Here is a 23,330-nt window from a genome sequence, read left to right on the forward strand (position 1 = left end):
TATTATGAGTTATTTCACTATGTATAAAGTTATTTTAAGAATACAGCATTTGATATTTTTAAATGAAAAGATCACCATATAGTATCAAAAATTTTTAAAGAATTTATGTTACTCAATAGGTCCATTACTATATTGGCAGTTTTTGTATTACTTTCTATGTGTTTACATATTATATATACTTTAAATTATAATCAACATGTTATTATATGCTGTATTCATTTAGTATATATCAAAATATTTCCATGTTTTCTTCATTATAAATATTCATGCAGTATCTCTGTTTGAGTGATTAAATCACTAGCTTTTCTTTTGCTATTGCTTATAGTGCTACAATAAACATTTTCATATATATCTAGCAGAGATATTACTGTCTCAGAGGGCAATAAAATCTTTGTGATTCCTGCTAGGGTTTCCATATTAGTTTTTCAAATGATTATCCTAGTTTATGTTACTTAAATCATTTTATGTCACTAGTATTGTGCTTTATAATTTTCAAATAAATTTGCTGCTTTGGTTAAGATGTTTTTATGGTTTGTTTTCCAGACCTTGACTCTATCCAAGGTTTCTCTAACTAAATAAAGCTGTGTTGTTTAGTTGGTAAGGTAGGCATGTTATTTAGAGGGACCTAAAATTTTGGGAATTATTGGGAGTCCATTAAGAGTTATTGGGAGTCTAAAATAAGCTACTTTTAGAAATGTAATTTTTAATTTATTAAGAGATTTAAAGTGAATTGACTTCCATGTAGCTCCTACATGAAAAAAGATCCCATTTAAACTAAGATACAAAAAAGGGTACTCCATCACATTTTAGTATGCTCTCGGTTTATTTTACCTTGCTGCTCCTTAATAAGGTCTGAATTCCCTATGTAGAAATTACTGAATTTTCCAATGCCTTAATCTCTCCCATACATGGCTTTATATAACCAGAGTTTTAAAAACTTTTCTTATTTCCTATTGTCCTTATATCTTTGCTTTAAAATGACACGTTATTAGCTTTTCTTGTCCAGGAATTAGTTGGTATTGAACTGGTATACCACCCTCTCTCTCAGAAAGCTCCAAACACAAGAACATACAGACAGCTAATCTGCTGCATCCTCTGTGATGTGCCTCTCCTCGTTATCAGAGTTTAGCATGAAAATGAATGGAGAAGGGGTGTCATGTGCAGTTTTTTTCCCCCCTTCATTCATGGTATTTAGGTTCACCCTGATGAGTCTCTTCCGTAATGGACTGCTGCACTAAGACTTTTCGCTTCTTTCTGCGATCTGTTCCTATTATTTGATCACTGCTTTTAGCATCTATTCTAAAATCATATATTTAACGATACACACAGAACAAATTGAGGGACTTCTTACAAATGAGGCCGACACCAAAACAGTATTTTTGCTTGTTTTAAAAATATGGATCTGTTTCTTGGAGCAACTCAGTTATGAAACTCAAGCTTCGACAGCTACAAAAAGAGGAGGGCCACTGGTATCAGTGTTATAAAGACTATTCACAAATAAATCACTGCTTGATTTCTTAAAGAAATTGACTTCCCAGAGCATATGATTGATCCTCAAAGAAATACAACACTACCGCATTGGGTTTTTTCCCTAGAGCATGTCTGTTATGCAAAGCAAAGGTATTAGTTTTCTCCTTCTCAAAAAATGACTAAAGTAACTAATTGTAATCTGACATGATGCCTTGTCACGGTAAACAGTGTTTTTTTGTGTTGTCGTTCTGCTTTCATTTAACCCCAGGCTTTTGTGTCCAAAGACAAGCCATGCGACATTCACTATATAATCAGGGTACAATAACTGATCAAGTAATTTATTTGATATGAGATATTTACCAAGGCGAAATAGTACTCATGGTTAAAAAATATTTAGTGAAATCTTTAAGTTACATGGCTTCATATTTTACTTTCAGCTTAACTCTGTGAGACTTTAAAAACAAAATCATTGTATTTATAAAATAATGTTTCATTGAGTTGCTTTTCTATAGTTTATGTCCATTCAGTTAATAAAATATATTTATTTACCTTTTTTTGATCCTGTACATGTGACACCATCTAACTACATCTTTTACATTGTTGTTTCCTATGTGGAATAGTTTTTATTATCATTTGATTGATGAAGAATGTATGTTCCAGAGAGATTAAGTGGGATTGACAGCATGTAAACAGGAAGTAACAGAGCTATTACTGGAATCAAAAGATCTGTCATAATTTAAAAGGCTCGTGTGTTATCCATTGAACCATATTGCCCCCTTATACAATGTCTAAAATATCTGGGATATAATTTAGATAGGAAAAGCATGAGATTGACTTAAGTATTGTTGTATACAGGAAATGAATCTAACACGGATAAGACAAAGAGATCAATAACCAACAGTGAGGTTGCTTCTATTTCAAAAAAAATCACTATGCTGGAGATGAAGGAATTAAATGAAAGGCAGCGGGCTGAACATTGTCAAAAAATGTACGAGCATATAAGGACTTCATTTAAACAAATGGAAGAACGTAATTTTGAATTGGAAACCAAAGTCGCTGAGGTTTGATATTATCATTTTTATCATGTAATTAGAAAATAAGGAATTTGTCATGGTAGACATTGTGTTATATAAGAGGTTTGTTGGCATCTCTGAAGTAGCATATTAATGTAGTAGCTGTGTGTATGTAATTGATAAAAATAAAAGATGTGTTTTTAAATCTGTAATGTTTAAAAAGAAAGATGTTGCTATGAATGAGTTCTTCTCACCAGTATTACATCATTAGATTTAATATACAAAACAAGTTATTTGCTTAATAATGGGATTGCCTTCCATTACCATCTGTTAATTTAACAAAAAAATATTGAATGCCTGTTATATTCCAGACACTGTATAAGGGCTGGAGTTATAGCAGGAAACAAAATACAGTAATCTCTGCTCTCAGGGACTTTACATTCTATTAGGAGGTTTTAGAATTTTTTGACATGATCAGAATTATTAAAGTGGCTGGCAGTAAATACAGTTTGCAAAATATTTAACAGTTTATGATGAAGTAACTCTTGTAATGTTTGGTTATCTTGAGAATTAGTATAATTTTCAAAACATGTATGTCATTTTGTTTGTTTAACTGAGTCACTAAAAACATATTAAGATTTTATTAACTCATTCAGATTTATTTATAGGTGATATTATATAATGGAAGTAAAATATAATGAGTATACCGCATTCCCAGCAAATTAAGAATATCAGAGATTCAGATATTATTAGATTGTGAATTGCTTAATATAAAAGACTTCTTGTACGTTGGTGTATAACCAGAGTTTGCATAATTTGTTCCTGATTCTCTCTTTATCCTCTTCCATCTGTTCTTAATACCTTACATTCAATTCAGTATCTGGACTAATACAAAGTAAAGAGGACTGCGGGACCCTAAAAGCTAAATTATAAGGAAAACCTCTTCAAAAACTGTTGTATCTGAACATTTTTTGGTACTTTTTCTTAGCTTACCAAAATCAACTTGGACGCACAGAAGGTGGAACAGATGTTAAGAGATGAATTAGCTGATAGTGTGAGCAAGACAGTGAGTGATGCTGATAGACAACGGATTCTAGAATTAGAGAAGAACGAAATGGAACTAAAAGTTGAAGTGTCAAAGTGAGTGCATGTGAACTTCCTGGTCATTTGATTAGATGTGTCCACTCTAATTTGTCTTTAAGAAACCGAATTACTCATGTGGCATAGGGCTCATATGGCAGTTGATACTGGTTTCTTTTTATAAGCACGTGGTTAAATAATATTAACAAGATTGACTTTTAACAGGCATACACAATAATATTGAAGAGGAAATAACTTCTGAATATTCACAACTTTTCAGAATCCAGGAATAGTAGTGCATAAAGAGCTGAACTTGGAAGCAAGACCTTATGAGGTCTAGTTCTTCTGCGTTAGTACTTTTTTGGAAGGAAAGGACATTTAATTTACTTGAACTTAAGTTTGTTTACTTTATTAAGGGAGTAATAGTACCTCTTCTACCTGTTTCATAAGACCTCTGTGAAAATACACTGAAAAATTCAGATTTTGATTCAATTTTGGGTATCTACTATGTATACTGTGCTAGGTATTGAACATATATTAACTCATGCAGTTCCACTTAATAGCCCTGAAGTAACATTGTTATTTTCATTTTATGTGTGGAAACAATTTGTTTGCTTAGAACACAAAATATATGTAAAACGTAAATACTGTGTGCCAGGTAGATGCTGTGTTCTCATTCTCCTTCGTAATTATGTTACTTCTGTAGAAGAGTGTGAGCATGCTGTGAGTTGATCTGTCAAGCACAAATAACTAGTAAAAGTGTTTTATAGCCTCCCCTATTTATAGCCATTTTTTGGAACCTTGGTAGTCTTTTTAGGAATATCAGTCATTCCCAGCCATTTTTTATTCTTTCTCTCATCTCATGGACGCCACCTTTTGAAATAAACTATTTCATTTTATTATATTTTAGTTAATCAAAACTTATATAACTGGTAGTGAGAGCTTCTAGTCAATGAGAGGAAACCTGAATTATCTGTCACACTGAAATAAAATTATTCAAGCCCAAAATAAAATACATTTTACTTTATCTGTATAATCTTATCACAGTAGTCATATAGGAAATTTAATAACATCAAGCCCCTCCTTTTATTGTAATTGTAGTAAATGTATAATCTTTCTTTTTTCACATTTCTGATAACTCGTAAATTAAAATAAAATAAAACATACATTACTTTACCTAGGGAACCTAGGAATTTTTAATTTCTGTATTCTTAACATAGTTATATCAAATAAAGCTACTTAAAACCTTATTCTAGCTATGCCAAACTATGATAATAAATGTCTTAAGAAAAAAGTGTGGGAGAGGAGTTCTTTGTACATACACATTTGGGAAATGCTATATATATGTGTGTGTGTATATATATATATATATATATATATATATATATATATATATACAGTTTGAGATCATTTTTCACTTTAAAACTTCTCAGAAGGGAATAGGGAATCAAATATGTGGTGATGGACAGAGAACTGACTCTGGGTGGTGAACACACAATGGGATTTATAGATGATGTAATACAGAATTGTACACCTGAAATCTATGTAACTTTACTAACAGTTTCACCTCGATAAACTTTAATGAAAAAGAACAACAACAACAAAACAAAACACACAGAAAAACTTTTCAGGACATTTAATATGATGCTATTTATTATGAATTTTCAAGGGGGAGGGATGTTGGGAATGGAGTTTTTCTTAACAGAACACTTGTTAACCTCTCGTGGATTTATGTTTTATGAAACAATTTAGGACACTTAGTTTTAGTATTTCATACAAAGAAGAGACGCTGGAAACTAATGACTTTTCCAAGGGTCTAGAAATTTGAAATCCTGCTATTGATTTACTTAGAAAATGTACCTAATAATTTCTGAAATAACTTATCACTTCCTAGACTGAGAGAGATTTCTGACATTGCCAAAAGTCAAGTTGAAATTTTGAATGCACGACAACAGTCCAGGGAAAAAGAAGTAGAGTCCATCAGAATGCAACTGTTAGACTATCAGGTATGTATAATATTGTCTCATCTAAATAGATTTTTTTTCCCCTAAATTCATATTAGATATTGGAATGATTTTTTAGTTTTAATCAGAGACTATATCAAAAAGAGGTTCCTATTGTTGTTAAGGAACCTGATTAAACCTCATTAATTTGAAATACCATTCGCAATACAGAAAAGTATTTAAAAACTTACAAATGCATTTTGCTGGCTGCTGATCAAAGCTAAGACAGTGAAAAGAAATAGGTCTTTTATAACAACATTTTCTCTTGGAGCTTTATGTAGCTTTTCATATATCCTCGTACTTTTTTTAGGATAAAAAAAAATTGTCTGCATTAGTATTATATCAGTATTATTATTTAGATATGGGAGTTAAGAAAATACAGTAATATTCCAACTGTTACTTAGATGCCAGATTTGGATTTTAAATGTGTTTGATTGTAGGTTTTATATTTTACAATTCTTTGGTAATTTGTATTAAAGCAAGATTAGCTTTTTTAGGTTCTCATATAACACACTTTTAAATTTTATTCATTAAATTATGGTATTAAATCTGTGATCAGTTTCATTGGGAAAACTTGAAACTTACTACAAATATATATATTTTTTTATACTAGGCACAGTCTGATGAAAAGGCACTAATTGCCAAGTTGTACCGACAGATTGTTTCTCTTCAAATTAGTGAGGCAACTGCTCTTGGTAAGTTGGAGTTGGTTACATCTAAGCTGCAGAAGATGGAGGCCTATAATTTGCGCTTAGAACAGAAACTTGATGAAAAAGAACAGACTCTCTATTATGTCCGTTTGGAGGGGAGAAACAGAGCAAAACATCTGCGCCAAACAGTTCAATCCCTACGACGCCAGTTCAGTGGAGCTCTACCCTTGGCACAACAGGAAAAGTTCTCTAAAACAATGATTCAGTTACAAAATGACAAACTGAAGATAATGCAAGAAATGAAAAATTCTCAACAAGAACATAGAAATATGGAGAACAAAACAATGGAGATGGAATTAAAGTTAAAGGGGCTAGAAGAGCTAATAAGCACTTTAAAGGATGCCAGGGGGGCCCAAAAGGTAAACATTGATTTTTAAGTTCGGTATTTCCAAAAAAGTTACATAATAATTTTAAGTTCTTAATAAGTGCCTATATGAAAAATGCATAATATATGACCAAAATTCCAATTGTAAGTTAAGAATTTAGATTTTATAAATGAAGGGCTTTGCTTATTTGAATGTCTATATGTAAAAATAAAATGGTACTCTTCTAAGCAATGATTTTGCAGAAATGTTTAGACTGCATAATATCAAAGAATTTAAAATGCTTTAGAAAAGTTTATATATATTAATTAAATACTAATTATAATTATTCTTAAACAGTATAGTAGTTATCAGTTGAATTCTACTCTTCATAATTATATTTGTTTAAAAGTATTTACAAGTAAGACCACATTTATTTTCTAATGTAATGTTTGTTTTTACCCTTATTTTAAAGAATTAAATTAAAAATAATTATTTTGCAACTAAATGTTATTCTCTAGGCTATTAATATTTAGGATTTCCACTTTTGAAAGTAAAACCAATACTTCAATTACACGCTTACATAAGTACCCACTAAATACATGAAAGTAAATGAATAAATGAATGATGTTAATGATATCCACTCAAACATAATTTGAAGAATGTTTTCTGTTAAGATCCTACATGTTTTTAGAAAATTATATGGAAATTCTGAATAAACTGTCATGTGTCTCAAGCAATGATAATTTTATGTTTTATTTTATTATAGAATGCCCATTAACTTAATTTAAAATTATTAGGATCTGTGGAGAAATATATTACTGTATTTTGCTGTGTATAATGCGCTCCCATGTATAATGAGCACCCATGTTTTTGGTACAAACTTTCAGGGAAAATAATATTTCTTTTTAATTCTTTGATTCAAATTTTTATTTGTTTACATTTAGTAATTTTTTTTTGTATTATAAAGGAATTTCAGCATTTATTTTTTAACATATGGTACAAGAAATTTTATGTAACAAATAATTACAAAACAAAAGAACAGATACAAGGTACAAGAAATTTTATGTATTGGTAACAAATTTATGATGTTTATGCATCCATAGAAGGCCCAGAACTCTTTGTTGTTGCAAGTTTGTTTTAAGTTCAACAAAACAAATTATTGTATTCCAGGGTATTATTTTACATACGGATATCATTATTGATTTCTAGAGTTACACTTTTAACTCCTAAGGATAAATACAGGAATTAAAAACATTTATATAGGTAGGGAATTAGTTCTACCCATGTATAATGCACATCCTTATGTTTCCCTCACAAATTTGGGCAAAGAAATGCGCATTATACATCGCAAAATATGGTACTTACTTATATGGCATTTACATTTACATATATAATTTGTAAACCTTTAGGTAATCAGTTGGCATATGAAAATAGAAGAACTCCGTCTGCAAGAGCTTAAACTAAATCGAGAATTAGTCAAGGATAAAGAAGAAATAAAATATTTGAATAATATAATTTCTGAATATGAGCATACAATCAGCAATCTGGAGGAAGAAATTGTGCAGCAGAACAAGGTTTCAGTCATATTTATTTTGATGTTTTGTTGCTAAGATTTTAAACATAAGAACATTGTGTATGTGACTACATCATTCTCCTATTTTAATTTAGCTCCCATTACTCTGGTATAAAATATTCAATATCTTATTTTCTAAACCATTCTAAAAATACGTATTTATTTATGTTGTAATAATTGTCTTAAATTTAAAAAAAAAAACAAAACAATACATAAGCACATTTATGTCTGCCCCTTATTAGCAAATATATACATTCCATGGTAAAAGGGACTTGGCTTTGTTCACTACTATGTTTGCATTGCCTAATATCATGCACACACATAGTACATGTCATTAAATATGTTTTGGGTGGATGGATGGATGGATGAATGGATGCATGGAAGGACTGAAAACCTAACTCCACGTTTGTCTATCTTTATGATCTTAGGCAAGTTACTTTACCTTTCTGAGTTTGCTTCCTTTTCCCATATAATGAGAATAGTGACCTCAAAGGGTTATCATGAGGATTAAATAAGAAAATGTATGTAAAAATTCTTAATTGCTTGGTGAGTGTCTCTGTGTGTGTCTGACACAAACTGTATTTTTTCAGTTTCATGAAGAAAGGCAAATGGCCTGGGATCAAAGAGAAGTTGAGCTGGAACGTCAACTAGACATTTTTGACCGTCAGCAAAATGAAATACTAAAAGCAGCACAAAAGGTATGAGTAATCCTGTTTGCTACTCTGTAGCATGGCCTATAATGTTAACCAATGGTTTCTAAAGTCAGATGGAATTTTAATTTATCTTTTTATATTTCAAATATAAGTGGGGTTTAACCATATCTTGTCATATAGTTACAAAAATTAATATTGTTTTTCTCAATGCTACAATTGTTTTTTTTTTTTTAATGCTATTGTTCTTAATAGTTTGAAGAAGTTACAGGATCCATGCCAGACCCTAGTTTGCCCCTTCCAAATCAACTTGAGATTGCTCTAAGAAAACTTAAGGAGAATGCTCGAATAATCCTGGAAACACGGGCAACTTGCAAATCACTAGAAGAGGTAATTAGAAAAATTTGCATTTTGATTAGGTTTATTATTGGATATGTGGAATTTTCTAAATAATGTTTTTAATGAGGATAACGTATAGAATGATGAATCTGTTGCTAATTACACTCTCCTTTTCTACTCTCCCATTATGTTTCTTATAGCCAATAAAGAACCACAGATATAGCTGATATGAATTCATTATTCATTTAATCAATACTTGTCACTTTTGAGCACACTGACTAGTAGTAGTGAGCATGGAAGGAAACAAGAACATTTGATTATAGTTTTATGAGCAATATATTACCTTCTGTATCATCAAGAATTGTTTTCATCCTTGTTTTATTCTTTATTTGAAGTGCATGTTGTGTTCTCTATGAATCAGTTCTAGTTCATTCCTTTTGTGGGTGGTTAAAGGATTTGAAAAAGAGCTAGAAATTACTTTTTAGTTTAATCTAGCTTTTAAATTTGATTAATAGATAATCAAATCTGTCTTCTTTATTAAATTATACAGAATATAATAAACTGAATATGATTTTCCTTTTAGTTTACATCTAAGCAAGTACATTTAAAAACAATTTTGCTAGTAAAATTATATATTTTTAATCAGTTAAGGAAACTTAGATTTTCTTCAGTAATCGTAAGATTTATCATTTATGTGAATTTCCACTGAGTTACTTCATTTAAAACATCTGACTTAATCTTCTTGAAGAGTGAACACTTTTTGTGTTTTGTTTTCATAAACCACAGATTGTATAATAGTGATTCATTGACCTGGGCCACTAAAGTTCCAATTTTTATACTCAGCTAAGTTTTATGAGTTATTCTTCTAGTACCCTGATAGTCAAAGGACTGAAATAAAAGGAATGATTTATTACATTTCCTTTCTAAATCTAGCAACACCACACATTCTTAGTTCTAAAACTATAAGATATATATAAAGTACCTTAAATTCCGTTTTCATCATAACGATGACGTTTCTAACACATGTAAATAAATAAAATAAATAAATAAAATATACACACAGATAACTATGCTGTCACATAGAAATGTAATCTAATTAACCTTATTGAATATCATTTGGCTATTACAAGTATGATGTGAAAAATAAAGGGAAACTCCTTTTTTAACTTATAACTGAAATTCAGATGAAACATTTTTAAAACAAAAAATATACTTTAATGATTTATTATTATTTGATCATTGCAGAAGCTAAAAGAAAAAGAATCTGCTGTACGGTTAGCAGAGCAAAATATTCTGTCAAGAGACAAAATAATCAATGAGCTGAGGCTTCGGCTGCCTACCACTGCTGAACGAGAAAAGCTCATAGCGGACCTAGGCAGAAAAGAGGTGGAACCACAGTCACATCGCACACTGAAAATTGCTCAACAGTCCATTGCAAACATGAAAGCAAGGTTAAATCAAAAGGAAGAAGTGTTAAAGAAATATCAGCATCTCCTGGAGAAAGCCAGAGAGGTATTTTATTATGTTGTGCTATTTTACTTATGTTTTTTAGTCAAATGCAAATATTATTCTGCCCTGATGTAGTAGTTCATTTCTTGCTTTCAAATGATTCTGTTTGAGAATTGTTACTTTCAGGTGATTGGATTACAGATCTGTCAGTAAAACTGGAAGTTTGTGTATTTTAATCGTTCTCTTATGGACTGACTAAACCGGAAATAGTTGTCATGGTGCATCTGTATGATATTGAAATATATCTGTTGAGTTTGTATGTAAAAGTTGAGTCAGTAAGTTGGAATGAAATCTGTCACACAAGTAATCAGTGAAATCAGATTTGCTAGAACTTTTGAGGGGTGAAGGGTGGAATCTACATTTAAAAAAATTCCTAGAAACAAGTTAAAACATGATGGATACATATTATTCTCATACTAACATTAAACTATGATCTAAGGCTGGACTTGTTCACTTGAACAGGTGCTAGCGGAAATGCATACTAGTATAAATATATATGTAAATATATAAGTGTTGCTTCTTTATCTCATAGGGATTTGGGAAGATTAAAGATAACACATATTTAAGACCTCTAGAATGTGAATTGATTGAAATCATAGTTTAAGGTACAGTTTTGATTTGCTGTAAAACAGGAGCAAAGAGAACTTGTAAAGAAACATGAGGAAGACCTTCACAGTCTTCATCATAAATTGGAACTACAGGCTGATAGTTCACTCAATAAATTCAAACAAACAGCTTGGGTAAGATTCTAAGAACTTTATTCTATTCTTTATAGATTTTCAAGACCATATACTTGAAAATTTAGCTCCGTTGTTTTTGTTTTTGTTTTGCTTTTGGGGGAAGAAGGGGAAGCCATCCTATTTTTGTTGCCAGAATAATCTTCTAAAAACACAGCTCTGATCATTCTTCTCCCAGACCCACATCCATTAGTATCTCGCTGCTGCCTACAAAATCATGTTTATATTCTTTAACCATGTGCTCGAAGGCTTCCATGATCTGACCTCAGTCTTTTGTTTTCAAATTCTGCTTATTATATAAGCTTACCAATATCTAACTGATTTTCCTGTTCTGAATCCAGTTCATACTTGCCTCTTTTGATCTTCTGCGTGTGTGAAATGGTCTCTTTTTCATCTCCTAACATGCAAATCTTAGCATCCTTGAGCCTTAACTCAATAATTCAAGCCACATTTATTGACCCTCCACAGCATGTATGCACTTTGCTAGATCCTGGGAATACAGAGAATATGATCTCTATTTTCTGTTTTTTCTTTAAGCTTTCATTGCCTGTTAAATTTTAGATCAGATATTATTCTTGATCATTTGAGGAACCAAATTAAAATTATGGAATAATTATGGCATTAAGTTGTACATGTTCATGGCTAATTTATTCATACTTCATAGGATTTAATAAAACAGTCTCCTACTCCAGTTCCTACCATCAAGCATTTTATGCGTCTGGCTGAGATGGAACAGACAGTAGCAGAACAAGATGACGCTCTCTCCTCACTTTTGGTCAAACTAAAAATGGTATCCCAAGATTTAGAGAGACAAAAAGAAATCACCAAATTAAAGATCAAAGAATTTGAAAACGTTAAATTACGGTAAGTCTTAGAAGTATGTTCTAAAAATAGGTAAATGTAATAATGATATGATGAGGATAAACGTAAGCGCCGTGCATTGCTCTAAAAACTTTATGTATATTATCTCGTTTTAGCCTCAGGACTACTTATAACATAGGTCATATTCTCCCCATTTTTCACATAGGAAACTAGGCCACAGGAAGGCTCAGTAACATGCCTGGGAGGAGGTGGAAAATCACAATTTGACTCTTGTCAGTCTGACTCAAACGCCAGCCCAAATTCTTGTCCAGAATCTTGTTTTTAACCTCCGTAAACTTCTGTTTCATCATTTGTAAAATGGAAATGACAATACTTATCCTGGCTCTTTCAGAGTGGTTATTTGAAGGCCAAATGATACTGTATATGAAAGTAATTTGAAAACTATAAAGTAACAAATAAATATAAAACTTTTGTTTATACATCTATAACAGTTTCTGGTACATTGTAGAGGTTCAAAAAATGTTGAATGAAAAATTAGCTAATTTTTTATTAACCATATTGACAGTAAGGGGGTTCACAGCATTCATCTCCGTGTTAGAGACTTTAAACATTGCTCAACCAATTTATCAGAATATAGATTTGAAACCTTAACTAGGTTTATAGTTATGTATTTTGTAATCATTGTAGAACTTTATCTGAGAAAAATGAGTTTATTTCTTATCTGATAAAAATGATTTCTTATCTGAGAAAATAAGAATTTCTTATCTAAGAAAAATGAGTTGAACTATTTGACTTATAATTCCATTCTAGCTCTGAAGCTGTCATAGAACCTTTGATTCTTTACTCACTTATCCAAGATGCCTCTGACAGAATGAATACTACTTTTGCTTTAAAAAGCTGACACTTTAAAGAAATTATTCTTTAAAAGAGATTTAGCAATAACATCGGGTATCTTTTTAATCTAATCTTCCCTAGTCTGTTAAATTTTATACTTGAGATGTTATTTTTGGTATAGTAATTCTCTGTCATGTTTTAGAGTGTAGAATTCTGCTTTTGAACCTAATTCCTGGATGTTGAAAATAACCATCTTTTCAAATTACTGTGCGTGTGTGTGTGTGTGTGTGTGTGTGTGTTTTATTTTTATTTTTTGCCACAGTAGTTGTTTTGCATTTTGCCATGCCATTTTAGTCTAAAATTATACTTTTATTCTCTGTGCAAATTGGTATTGTCAATGTAAGAACATCCAAACCTGTAGGAAACTTTTATGAGTTTATTTACAGTTTATCTGAGCCAAAGGAGATCTCTCAACAGACATCAAAGTGCTTCCCAGAATGATAGTTTGCAGTTTCTTTTATGCATTTGGCATTCAAAAGGGGACAGCAAGAGATGGGAGAAAGCAAGGTGGGGACTGGATTACAGGATAATTAACAAGATTATGTGCTTTCTCGGAGGGGTCTGAAAAAGAGGCATTTCAAAAGTGTGTTAAACCCCTAGGTGTACAGAAACAATGGACAGGGCTGCTTATAGCAAAGATAAACCTTTTACTAAAGAAGTAGAAGCCTGGGTCTGACTCCCCACCATGACCTGTGTTAGGCATTTATGATCAGATCACCCACAGTATGCATATTTTAATGTGTCTTAGGGAATTATAGATCTGTGTGTTTTCTTTAGTAAAACCTTGTATTTTCAGAATTTGATGATTATTTATAGTGACAAGTTTTTTGCTATAAGCAACGAGTCTTAGAGTATTTAACACAGGTTCATAGTTTAATACAGTCTTCTTATTGTCAGAGTTTAATAATTTAAATCTCCATATTGATGACCTTATTAATACAGTGTCTAAATACACACTGAACTGGATGTAATTTAGCATATCAGACTTACCAATGATGAATGAACAGTAGGATTAATTTAATTAACTGTCCATTGATAGTATCTACTTCCGTATCTGTAGATAATAGATATTAGTTATAGATATAATACTAGTGATTTTAGAACCATAAACAAATGAATAGTACATGTGATTTCTGTGAAAGTTTACATTTTGTGTTTGAAACATGACCCTATAGCGCAGTGGTTCTCAACTGAGGTAATTATTCAGTCCTCCTCCCTCCCCCCCATCCCATCCCAAGACATTTGGTAATGTCTGGAGACATTGTTGCTTGTCACAACTAGGAGGTACTGTGGGCATCTAGTGGGTAGAAGCAAGGGCTAAACATCATACAATGTCCCTCCCCGCCACAGTCAAAAAGTCAGTAGTGCCATGGATGAGAAGCCCAGATACAGAGGAAGCAGTCACATCTTGCAGGACACAGTATTTAAAGTGCTGTTGTGTTCATTTTCTGTATTATTTGTCTAGAGCCACCAATTACTTCGTGCAATAGTTACCAAAAATAGTAGACAGAAACTAGAAAGGAAAGGTCTAGTTTATGTTAAGTTTAGGAGTAGTTAAGTGGGATAAAGAATTGCACTTCTTGGATTTGGATCAAGACTTAGGTTGTAAGAATACTTAGGACCGAACATTTGCTCTTTGTGTGACGTGTATCAGTGTTAGTTGTAGCAACCAATACATTTGTTTGCTTGTATTAGGCTCCAAGAAAACCATGCAGATGAAGTGAAAAAAGTGAAAGCAGAAGTAGAGAATTTAAGGTATCTTCTGGCCCAGTCACAAAAGGAGTCACAGAGTTTAAAATCCGAACTTCAGGCTCAAAAAGAAGCAAATTCAAGAGCTCCAACAACTACAATGAGAAATTTAGTAGAAAGGTTAAAGAGCCAATTAGCCCTTAAAGAGAAACAACAAAAAGTAAGTAACAACAGAAAATTATCAACATTTGGGAAATAACATGTGGTAGGTTGCTTTTAGAGTAAACTAAAAGAATATAAACTAAAAGAATATAAGCCTTATGCTATTTAAGCAAGGTCTTTTAAGATAATTCTTTTAAATATTTATTGTTGGAATTTTTAAATGCAGATATAGTCCAGCTTGTCTTTTTATGTTGTTAGCTACCTGATTTGTGGGTTAACTGTAGGAAATAAGGGGAAATGTTAACTCCATAATATCCTCTCCTTTTTTACTGGGATTTTATGCTACTGAGGATTCTTGAAAAATTTGAATAATTGAACAGTTTTGAACAGTTTGAGGATTAAGAGGGAGATATGACAGTGAGTAGGAAGGATTAAAGAAGACCAGAGAGTTGTATGAAAAGTTTGTCAGTGGATTATCAGATTTATTAGTTTTTTAAATTTATCTCAGATTTGATATACTCAATTGTTTTAGAAGGTGCTATTGTTTTTCTATGCTAGCTCATGAAATTTATTGGCAAACTTTAACACCTTTTTTAATTCTGTGACTTTCTTAGTCTACTTAAATCCAATTAATTTCACATGGAAGTATGTCCTGAGTAATTCAGATAAATGTCTAAATTTGAATATTTGAAAACAAAACGTACCTGATTTTTGTAATGCAAATTGCCTGATTTAATGCTGTGTTCCCAAAATTATTACTGTCAAGATTTTGAATTCTCATAATCAATGTGGAAAGAATTGAGTTCAGTTACTAAAGGAAATTCATTTGAAAAAATTGGGTTGTTAGTTTGTGAATTATGCTTGCTTAAGCACATGGTGTTTTAGGAAAAATAGTTGAAAGTGATACAGCTTATTTATTTTTTGTATTACGGATTCCTCATTAAAATATCAATTTTTCAAAAAAAATTGTGTTTATGTTGTAATTTTTAGGCACTTAGTCGAGCACTTTTAGAACTCCGGGCAGAAATGACAGCAGCAGCTGAAGAACGTATTATTTCTGCAACTTCTCAGAAAGAGGCCAGTCTCAATGTTCAGCAAATTGTTGATCGACATACTAAAGAGCTAAAGGTGAACATCAGTCCATTCATTAGTGTAACAATTCCTGATAATTCCACTGGAAGACAATTCACTTTTTTTCTTCAACAATAGATATTTTTATTGTACTTATCACTGGTTATCATAATCTTTGGGATTTGCAAAGGATAGACCATTATAAGCTACTCTTCCTAGTATAATTAAATTTAAGAAACACTTTACTTACGATTTTTACTTGTATTGATAAATGAGATAAATGTGTAGGTCTTTTTGTTTAGTTTTCTTTTGCCATATCAAAATTTTCTGTCTAGTTTTTGCTAGTTCATACTAGGAATTAATTAACTCTCCTTTTTTACTCCCTGAAATAGTTTATGGAAATCATGTAGTCCTTGACATTTAATCTATAGAACTGCCTGGCTCTGAGGGCTTTTTTTGAAGTTATTTATTTTTTGGCAATGTATTTTATTATTTTCTTACCCAGCTGTTAGGTTTGGTAATTTAAACCTTTTTTCCCAAAACATGTATATGTCATAAGGCTTTTCAAATTTCTTTACACAAAGTTTCATGTACTATATTCGGGGTAAAATGAAAAACCTTTTTGTATATTGTTTTTGCTTGTAATTTTGATGTACTCTTGGTTTATTTGTATATACTCTTCGTCACCATTAAACTGTATGAGGATTGGATTTTACTCAGTTTTTTAAATCTATTGCACCTGTCAAGATTATGAGTGTAGTTGACAGTAAAAATGCATTAAGTAATAAATAGATAAATAGGAATAAACCTTTATTGATGTCTTCTTCATTTAATACCTTTCTCTTTGCCTGAAACATCTTCTTTGACCTCTTCACATTCGTCAACTCCTTTTCCTCGAAGCCTTTTTTGACTCCAGGAAAGTTTGTTTTTCTTCTAACCACATTATAATATTACTAATTTCCTATTAGTAGTATTAATAATGTGTTTGGCCTGTAATAATTTATTCAACAAAATGTATATTAAGTACCAGTATTCCCATCACGGTTACTATATAGGACAGCTGGGAACTCTTTTCTATATATACTTTCTTATGTATACGTCTGGTATTACAAGTTACTCTTTCATGTTTTATCCTTACAAAGTCGATTAGAAACTACTTCTAGTCAAAGATTTTGTTTATACTACTCTTATGCTTCATAGTGTTTAAAACATTACTGTGTACATTGGTATGTACTTGTTTCTTTAATAAATTAATTAAGCCATAATGAAACATTTGCTTATCTGATAAAATTTTGCTTCTAGGTGTTTGTTGAAGATTAATTGTTCTAAACTGTTTCTTCATGTTTTATTTTTTTAACTCAAAGTAGACTTGGTTTATTGGAAATGAAGATGGAAAAATATATATAGTTTGTGTTTTTTTTTCCATGTGTACTTAAACATTTAGATTAAAACTTTCTACTTAAGTATTTATGGTGTATTTTCAGATTACTTTGCTTTTATCATTGATACTTGGGGAAGGTTTATGAATTAAGCCTTTCTTTATTTTACATTAGTCACAAATTGAAGATTTAAGTGAAAATCTTTTAAAATTGAAAGAAGCTCTTAAAACAAGTAAAAAGAGAGAAAACTCACTAACTGATAATTTGAATGACTTAACCAATGAGCTACAAAAAAAAGAAAAAGCCTATAATAAGATACTTAGAGAGAAAGATGGAATTGATCAAGAGAATGATGAACTGAAAAGGCAAATTAGAAGACTAACTAGTGGATTACAGGTAATTTTATATGTAATGGTGAAAATGTCTTTGATTTATAATATATAGGTAGCAGTTGATTCCCACTCTTGAATTTTATAAATAATATTTGCTAAAGCTAGCTTTCAAATCACCTTGATTAATGTAGCTAATTACTTCAGTGATCTCTATTGTATTTGTAATTTTGGCATAGCATACTTTATTAAAATGCCGAAGCAGCTACCATGTTATATATATCAGTAGTGTCATTTAGAAAGTATGGTAAGCTAAATCTCAGAAAATTTATTTAATTGGAATATTTGTTGTGCATTTTATTTGATACTTTTTTACTTATAAAATGTTAAAATACATCTTATTTTTCAGGGCAAACCTCTGATAGATAATAAACAAAGTTTAATTGAAGAACTCCAAAAGAAAATTAAAAAGCTAGAAAGCCAACTAGAAAGAAAGGTGGATGAGATAGAAATAAAGCCCATGAAAGAAAAGGTATGTGAAGAAACATACTGATATGTTTAAGGTAGTGATAGACTGTTAAGTATGTAATTGAGGAACAGCTAATATACTATATTAATTTAAAGACGTAATAATACTATGAATGGTACTGGATAATGTGGAGAAGTCTAAGACAAGTTTCTGTTCTCTAGGAATTTACAAGTGTGCTTGAGGAGACACCTATAATGTAACTCTTATTTGGAAATTACTACATCATCTCCATGTCATATTCTTGATATTACATTGTGACGTCTTCCTCCAAAATCTCTTCACACCTTACATATCCAACTGTCTTTATCACTTCTTCCCGTTGTAATTGTTTACATATTGGTGATTTGACCTTTGGAAAAGAAAGCTGGGCATTTTTAGTCTTCTATCTTGACCAAATGTGTCCTTTTTATCCGTCAGTAGACTTGACTATTATTTCAGGGTAAAGAACCTTATTTGGAATATATTCAATACTTACAATAATATTAAATAGCCCACTCATAAATTGATTCTGTCATGTGGGAAAAATTGCTTAAAATTCTCTTACAAGTTAACTAGTATACTGTTGTATAATAAAAATTATTGATGGAAATAATCAACCCAAAGAAAAAATAAAATTGGCTAAAATACATATAATTAAGTTTGTTACAAATAATAAACTGAAGACATATCTTGTTGGTAGCACTGAAAATACCAAAAGTGACCTGGGAAATATTGGTGCTAGTAGTAAAGTTTGCCCCTGAAGAAAATCACAACAAAGAAACTATAATTACGAAAAATTTACCCAGAAATATTCAATTTCTATAAAATAATTTAAATAACATGGAAATAGAAAAGAAAATTATGTACGTTTAGTGAATCTGTGTAGAAAATAGAAAATAGGATTAAATGTTTTAACAGCGTATTACCAAACAAAATATTTTCTCTATGAAAATTCACCAAGGTCAGTAATTTTGGATAAAATGTGTGCATTTATATATGGATCCACACATAATTATGTAATTGATATACATGGATCCACAACCTACTTGCTGTCAGAAGCTTTGTTGGTGAAAACTGCCAGCCCAGACTGTCTACTCTTCTAGATTGGTCTCTTCACTGCCTCCGTACTTGGGCAAATGTCTAATTCTTGGATACCAGTTCCTAACCTGATTCCTATCAGAATACCTCAATAGCCTTGGGGCTTTGCCTGGACTCCTAACCTCTGTGCTTCAGCTTATTTCTCCTTAAAACAGATAATACTATTTGCATTGCCAGTGTCTCAAGATTGTTTTGACAATGAAAGTTTTTTGTAAGCCGTCATGTCCATACCAGTGTACGATATTATTACTAACTAGAAAAAGAACACAGAGAGTTACACTGATATTAAAATCTATATCCAAGAATCTAGTGAGAATATTCTTTCAGATTCCACAGTGCTGGGCATTTCCAATTTATGAATGTTTTTATACTCAAAGAATGCTTTCTTATTGAAATTTCAACACTGTTTTCTCTATAAACAATGTCTATACTCTCGTTATAACAAAACCCACTACCATGGCTTGCAGTCCTATTTTTATTATGCTACTTTACTTTTCTCCATAGTACTTACTACTGTCTGACATACTAGAGATTTACTTAGCTATGTGTTCATCTTTTGAACTGTAAGCTTTGATGGCAGGAACTTTGCCTGTTTGTTTATTGTTGTATCCTCAGCTCCTAGAACAGTCCCTAGCAAATGGTGGATGCTCAGTATTTGTGGAATGAATGAAAATTTTCAAATGCAATAACATTATTCTGAAATCTATGCATAAGAGGATATTGGTACAGAAAACATGAAAATTACTCTTCCTATCCTCTTTTCTCCCCTTTCCTCCTTCAGTCTCAAACAGATCCTTGGTGATATTTGCCTTTGTTATTTTCTGTTGTTGTTGTTGATTTTTGAATTATTTCAGCTCTTCTTTCCTGAGTTCTTCAGGGGGTGATGTCAGATGGGATAGAATTGCCCAGTCCCTACAAAGCGCTATATGCTGCAGAATTATTTATGACATACCTTATGCCCCCAACTAATATTTATATTTCTGGAGATACACAAAATTCCATGTATATATTTCAGAAAAAACAGAAGTAATTGTCAAACATTTACCGAAGTTTTTACATTTTTTTTAAAGGGTACTTGTTAGCTGAACTAAGTAAAAAAAGGTAAAAAATTACCCAGCAGAACAAAAGATAGGCTTGATAGGGGAACTTATCTTAGTTGGGCATTTGACTTTAAACTGGGTATTTGACTTTAAATTATGGTTTTTAACCCTTTCAAGCCCCAACATTCTTTTTTAAAGTAAATATAATGTTTCATAATGTCCCCTCACTATTCCAAATGAAAGTCATGGTTAATATAAACTCATATCTACATGCATAACTTCAAAAATACCATTATAAATGCCCTAAATGAAATATAAAGGAGAAACATAAAAGGAAAATAATTTATAAAAATAATAAATACATATGTTTTTCATATTTCAACATGTAAAGGCTCTGGAATGATTGCACTAGAAAACATAATGAAGTAGCCTTGACCTTTAGGTAATGTTAATGCGAATTCAGACTGAAGCAAATGTATTCTATTGGCAGCTTACATTGTCACAATGGCATTGCCATTTGTAATTTGATTTCCAAAATGGTGAACAATTGTTGGTACAGTTTACAGCATGATGTCGACAGACTTAAAAGAAAGGCTGTTGTATTCATAGAAAATTTAGTACATGGTAAAACCATTAAAAAATTGCATAGTAGAATGAAGATATAAATTCTTAGCTCAGACAACCGTGAACAGAATTTTTAACTATACGTATGAACGTGCAGTAGGACATTTAGGAGTTGTTCAGTACATGGACTGTTCGACACTTTCCTTGGACACTTTCTCTGTTATAACAAGCCTTAACACCTATCCCTGAATGACTCTAATTCCCTTTCCTGCTTACCCCCTTTAGCACTTATCACCAACTAACATAACTACAATTTTTCTTGTTTTTTATCTATATATTTGCCCCCTTTCCCTAATCCACCCACCCACCCAATGTAAACTAGATTCTACTGTCCATGAAGATAGAATTTTTTTGTTTGGTTTATTATTGCTTCTATTCCTATGCCTAAAGTAGTACCTAGTACCTGGTTAGCACTAAATAAATATCTGTTGAATAAGAGAAGTAATGTGCATTGAATATTTGAAGGGGCCATGATGTTAGGAGATTGCTATAGGGGGACAAAATTGTGTTGGTCATTTGTACATATAGATTCTTTGTTAGAAGATTACTGTAGTCTTGGTCGTCTGTATTAAAATCTTCATGTGAAGACTCCTTTAGGGTGTTGGCATTAATCCAAACTGTTCTACAGAATTTCATTTGTCAAGTTATAGAATATGGAATTCATAAACTGAAGGGCGTTTTTGTGAATAACGTGGCGTGCTAAAGATTATAGAAGTTAGAACCTGTTTAATATTTTCTAGGAAGTTTAGTTTTACCCTTGTACTAGTAAACTGTAATTGATAACTCTTAAAATGAAATTTTAAAAAATTGATAATGTTCTTCCTCCTTTATTATTGTTTACAGAGTGCTCGAGAAGAATTAATTAGATGGGAAGAAGGTAAAAAATGGCAAAGCAAAATAGAGGGAATTCGAAACAAGTTAAAAGAAAAAGAGGGGGACGTCTATATTCTAACAAAGCAGTTGAATACTATGAAGGATCTTTTTGCCAAGTGAGTTTAATGTAAAGCTAATTAATTATGTGTAAAGTCTTTAATTGACCTGGAGGTTACTGTATTTTGCAGTGTATAATGCACACTTTTTTGCCCAAATTTGTGAGGGAAAAATAAGGATGCTCATTATACATGGCTAGTACTAATTCTGTATCTATATACATGTTTTTAATTCTTTTATTTATACTTATGAGTTGAAAGTGTAACTCTAGAAATCAATAATGATATCCACAGGCAAAATAATACCCTGGAATACAATAATTAGTTTTGTTGAACTTACCACGAACTTGCAACAAAGAGTTCTTGGCCTTCTATGATGTGTAAATATCGTAAATTTGTTACCGGTACATAAAATTTCTTGTACTTTGTATCTGTTCTCGTGTTTTGTAATTGTTTGTTACATAAATTTCTTATACCATAATATGTTAAAAAATAAATGCTGAAATTCCTTTATAATACAAAAAATTACCTAAATGTAAACAAATACAAATTTGAATTAAAAAACTAAAGTTTTTTTCTCTGAAAGTTTGGGCCAAAAAGGTGGGTGCACATTGTACAGTATATAGTTTCATTATACTTGATAATATAAGAAATTTTCTAGTTTTAATTATCACTTATTATCTATGATTCTCTGTTTTTCTTTAAACTATGTTTTAAATATATTTTTAACAATTTATAAATGGAGTGTCCTATAATTTTAAAATAAGTTAGCTCAGAGAAAATATAAAATGATCTAAATTTTGTATATTGGTGTTGTAATGAGTAAGGTACGGTTTAATAAATTGAATAAGCCACACAGTAAATGGTATTTTCTCATGATTCCATATTAAATCCCACAGAGCTGATAAAGAGAAACTTACTTTGCAGAGGAAACTAAAATCAACTGGCATGACTGTTAACCATGTTATGGGAGTGAGAGCTTTGGAATCAGAAAAAGAGTTGGAAGAATTAAAAAAGAGAAATCTTGAATTAGAAAATGACATGTCATATATGAGGTAAGCTATTACGTGGAAATGTGCTATCCATTATAATGAGGAAAAACGGGTTGACCCATAGAAACTGATATGTGTTATTTTAAGCTTGGGTTCTGTTGATTGTCTTTTCATGTGAGTTAAGATATTCCTGTCTCTTTGTATACCATATAATTTTGGATTGTATTCTTGAACTTTTGAATATTATGTTGTGAGACTCTGAATCTTAGATAAAATCTGTGGAGAAATGTAGATATTTTTGTTTTAGCAGGCAGTCGGTCTGGGTAGGTGCAGGCCCAAGCTCCATCGTGCTTTCTTGTGGGCTATGGTTCCACATCAGTTTCATTTCAAAGCCTTTACAGTAC

The 23,330-nt window shown here is 31.3% G+C and overlaps 1 protein-coding gene across 16 annotated transcripts in view; it reads left to right on the plus strand.

The window, feature by feature from the left end:
* CEP290 (centrosomal protein 290) overlaps positions 1-23,330 on the plus strand; it is an 88,960-nt gene that overhangs the window by 45,098 nt on the left and 20,532 nt on the right. For all 16 annotated transcript variants that reach the window (XM_074325313.1, XM_074325318.1, XM_074325316.1 and 13 more), the window contains 16 exons: positions 2,326-2,531; positions 3,472-3,623; positions 5,458-5,569; positions 6,180-6,635; positions 7,991-8,155; positions 8,745-8,852; positions 9,060-9,194; positions 10,389-10,655; positions 11,285-11,392; positions 12,054-12,253; positions 14,801-15,014; positions 15,947-16,084; positions 17,581-17,802; positions 18,145-18,267; positions 21,849-21,994; positions 22,834-22,989. In XM_074325313.1, coding sequence (XP_074181414.1) covers positions 2,326-2,531; positions 3,472-3,623; positions 5,458-5,569; positions 6,180-6,635; positions 7,991-8,155; positions 8,745-8,852; positions 9,060-9,194; positions 10,389-10,655; positions 11,285-11,392; positions 12,054-12,253; positions 14,801-15,014; positions 15,947-16,084; positions 17,581-17,802; positions 18,145-18,267; positions 21,849-21,994; positions 22,834-22,989 — 2,908 coding nt within the window. The remainder of the gene's footprint in view (positions 1-2,325; positions 2,532-3,471; positions 3,624-5,457; positions 5,570-6,179; positions 6,636-7,990; positions 8,156-8,744; positions 8,853-9,059; positions 9,195-10,388; positions 10,656-11,284; positions 11,393-12,053; positions 12,254-14,800; positions 15,015-15,946; positions 16,085-17,580; positions 17,803-18,144; positions 18,268-21,848; positions 21,995-22,833; positions 22,990-23,330) is intronic.

This window comes from Rhinolophus sinicus, linkage group LG02, assembly GCF_036562045.2.
Source record: "Rhinolophus sinicus isolate RSC01 linkage group LG02, ASM3656204v1, whole genome shotgun sequence".
Classification (NCBI taxonomy): domain Eukaryota; kingdom Metazoa; phylum Chordata; class Mammalia; order Chiroptera; family Rhinolophidae; genus Rhinolophus; species Rhinolophus sinicus.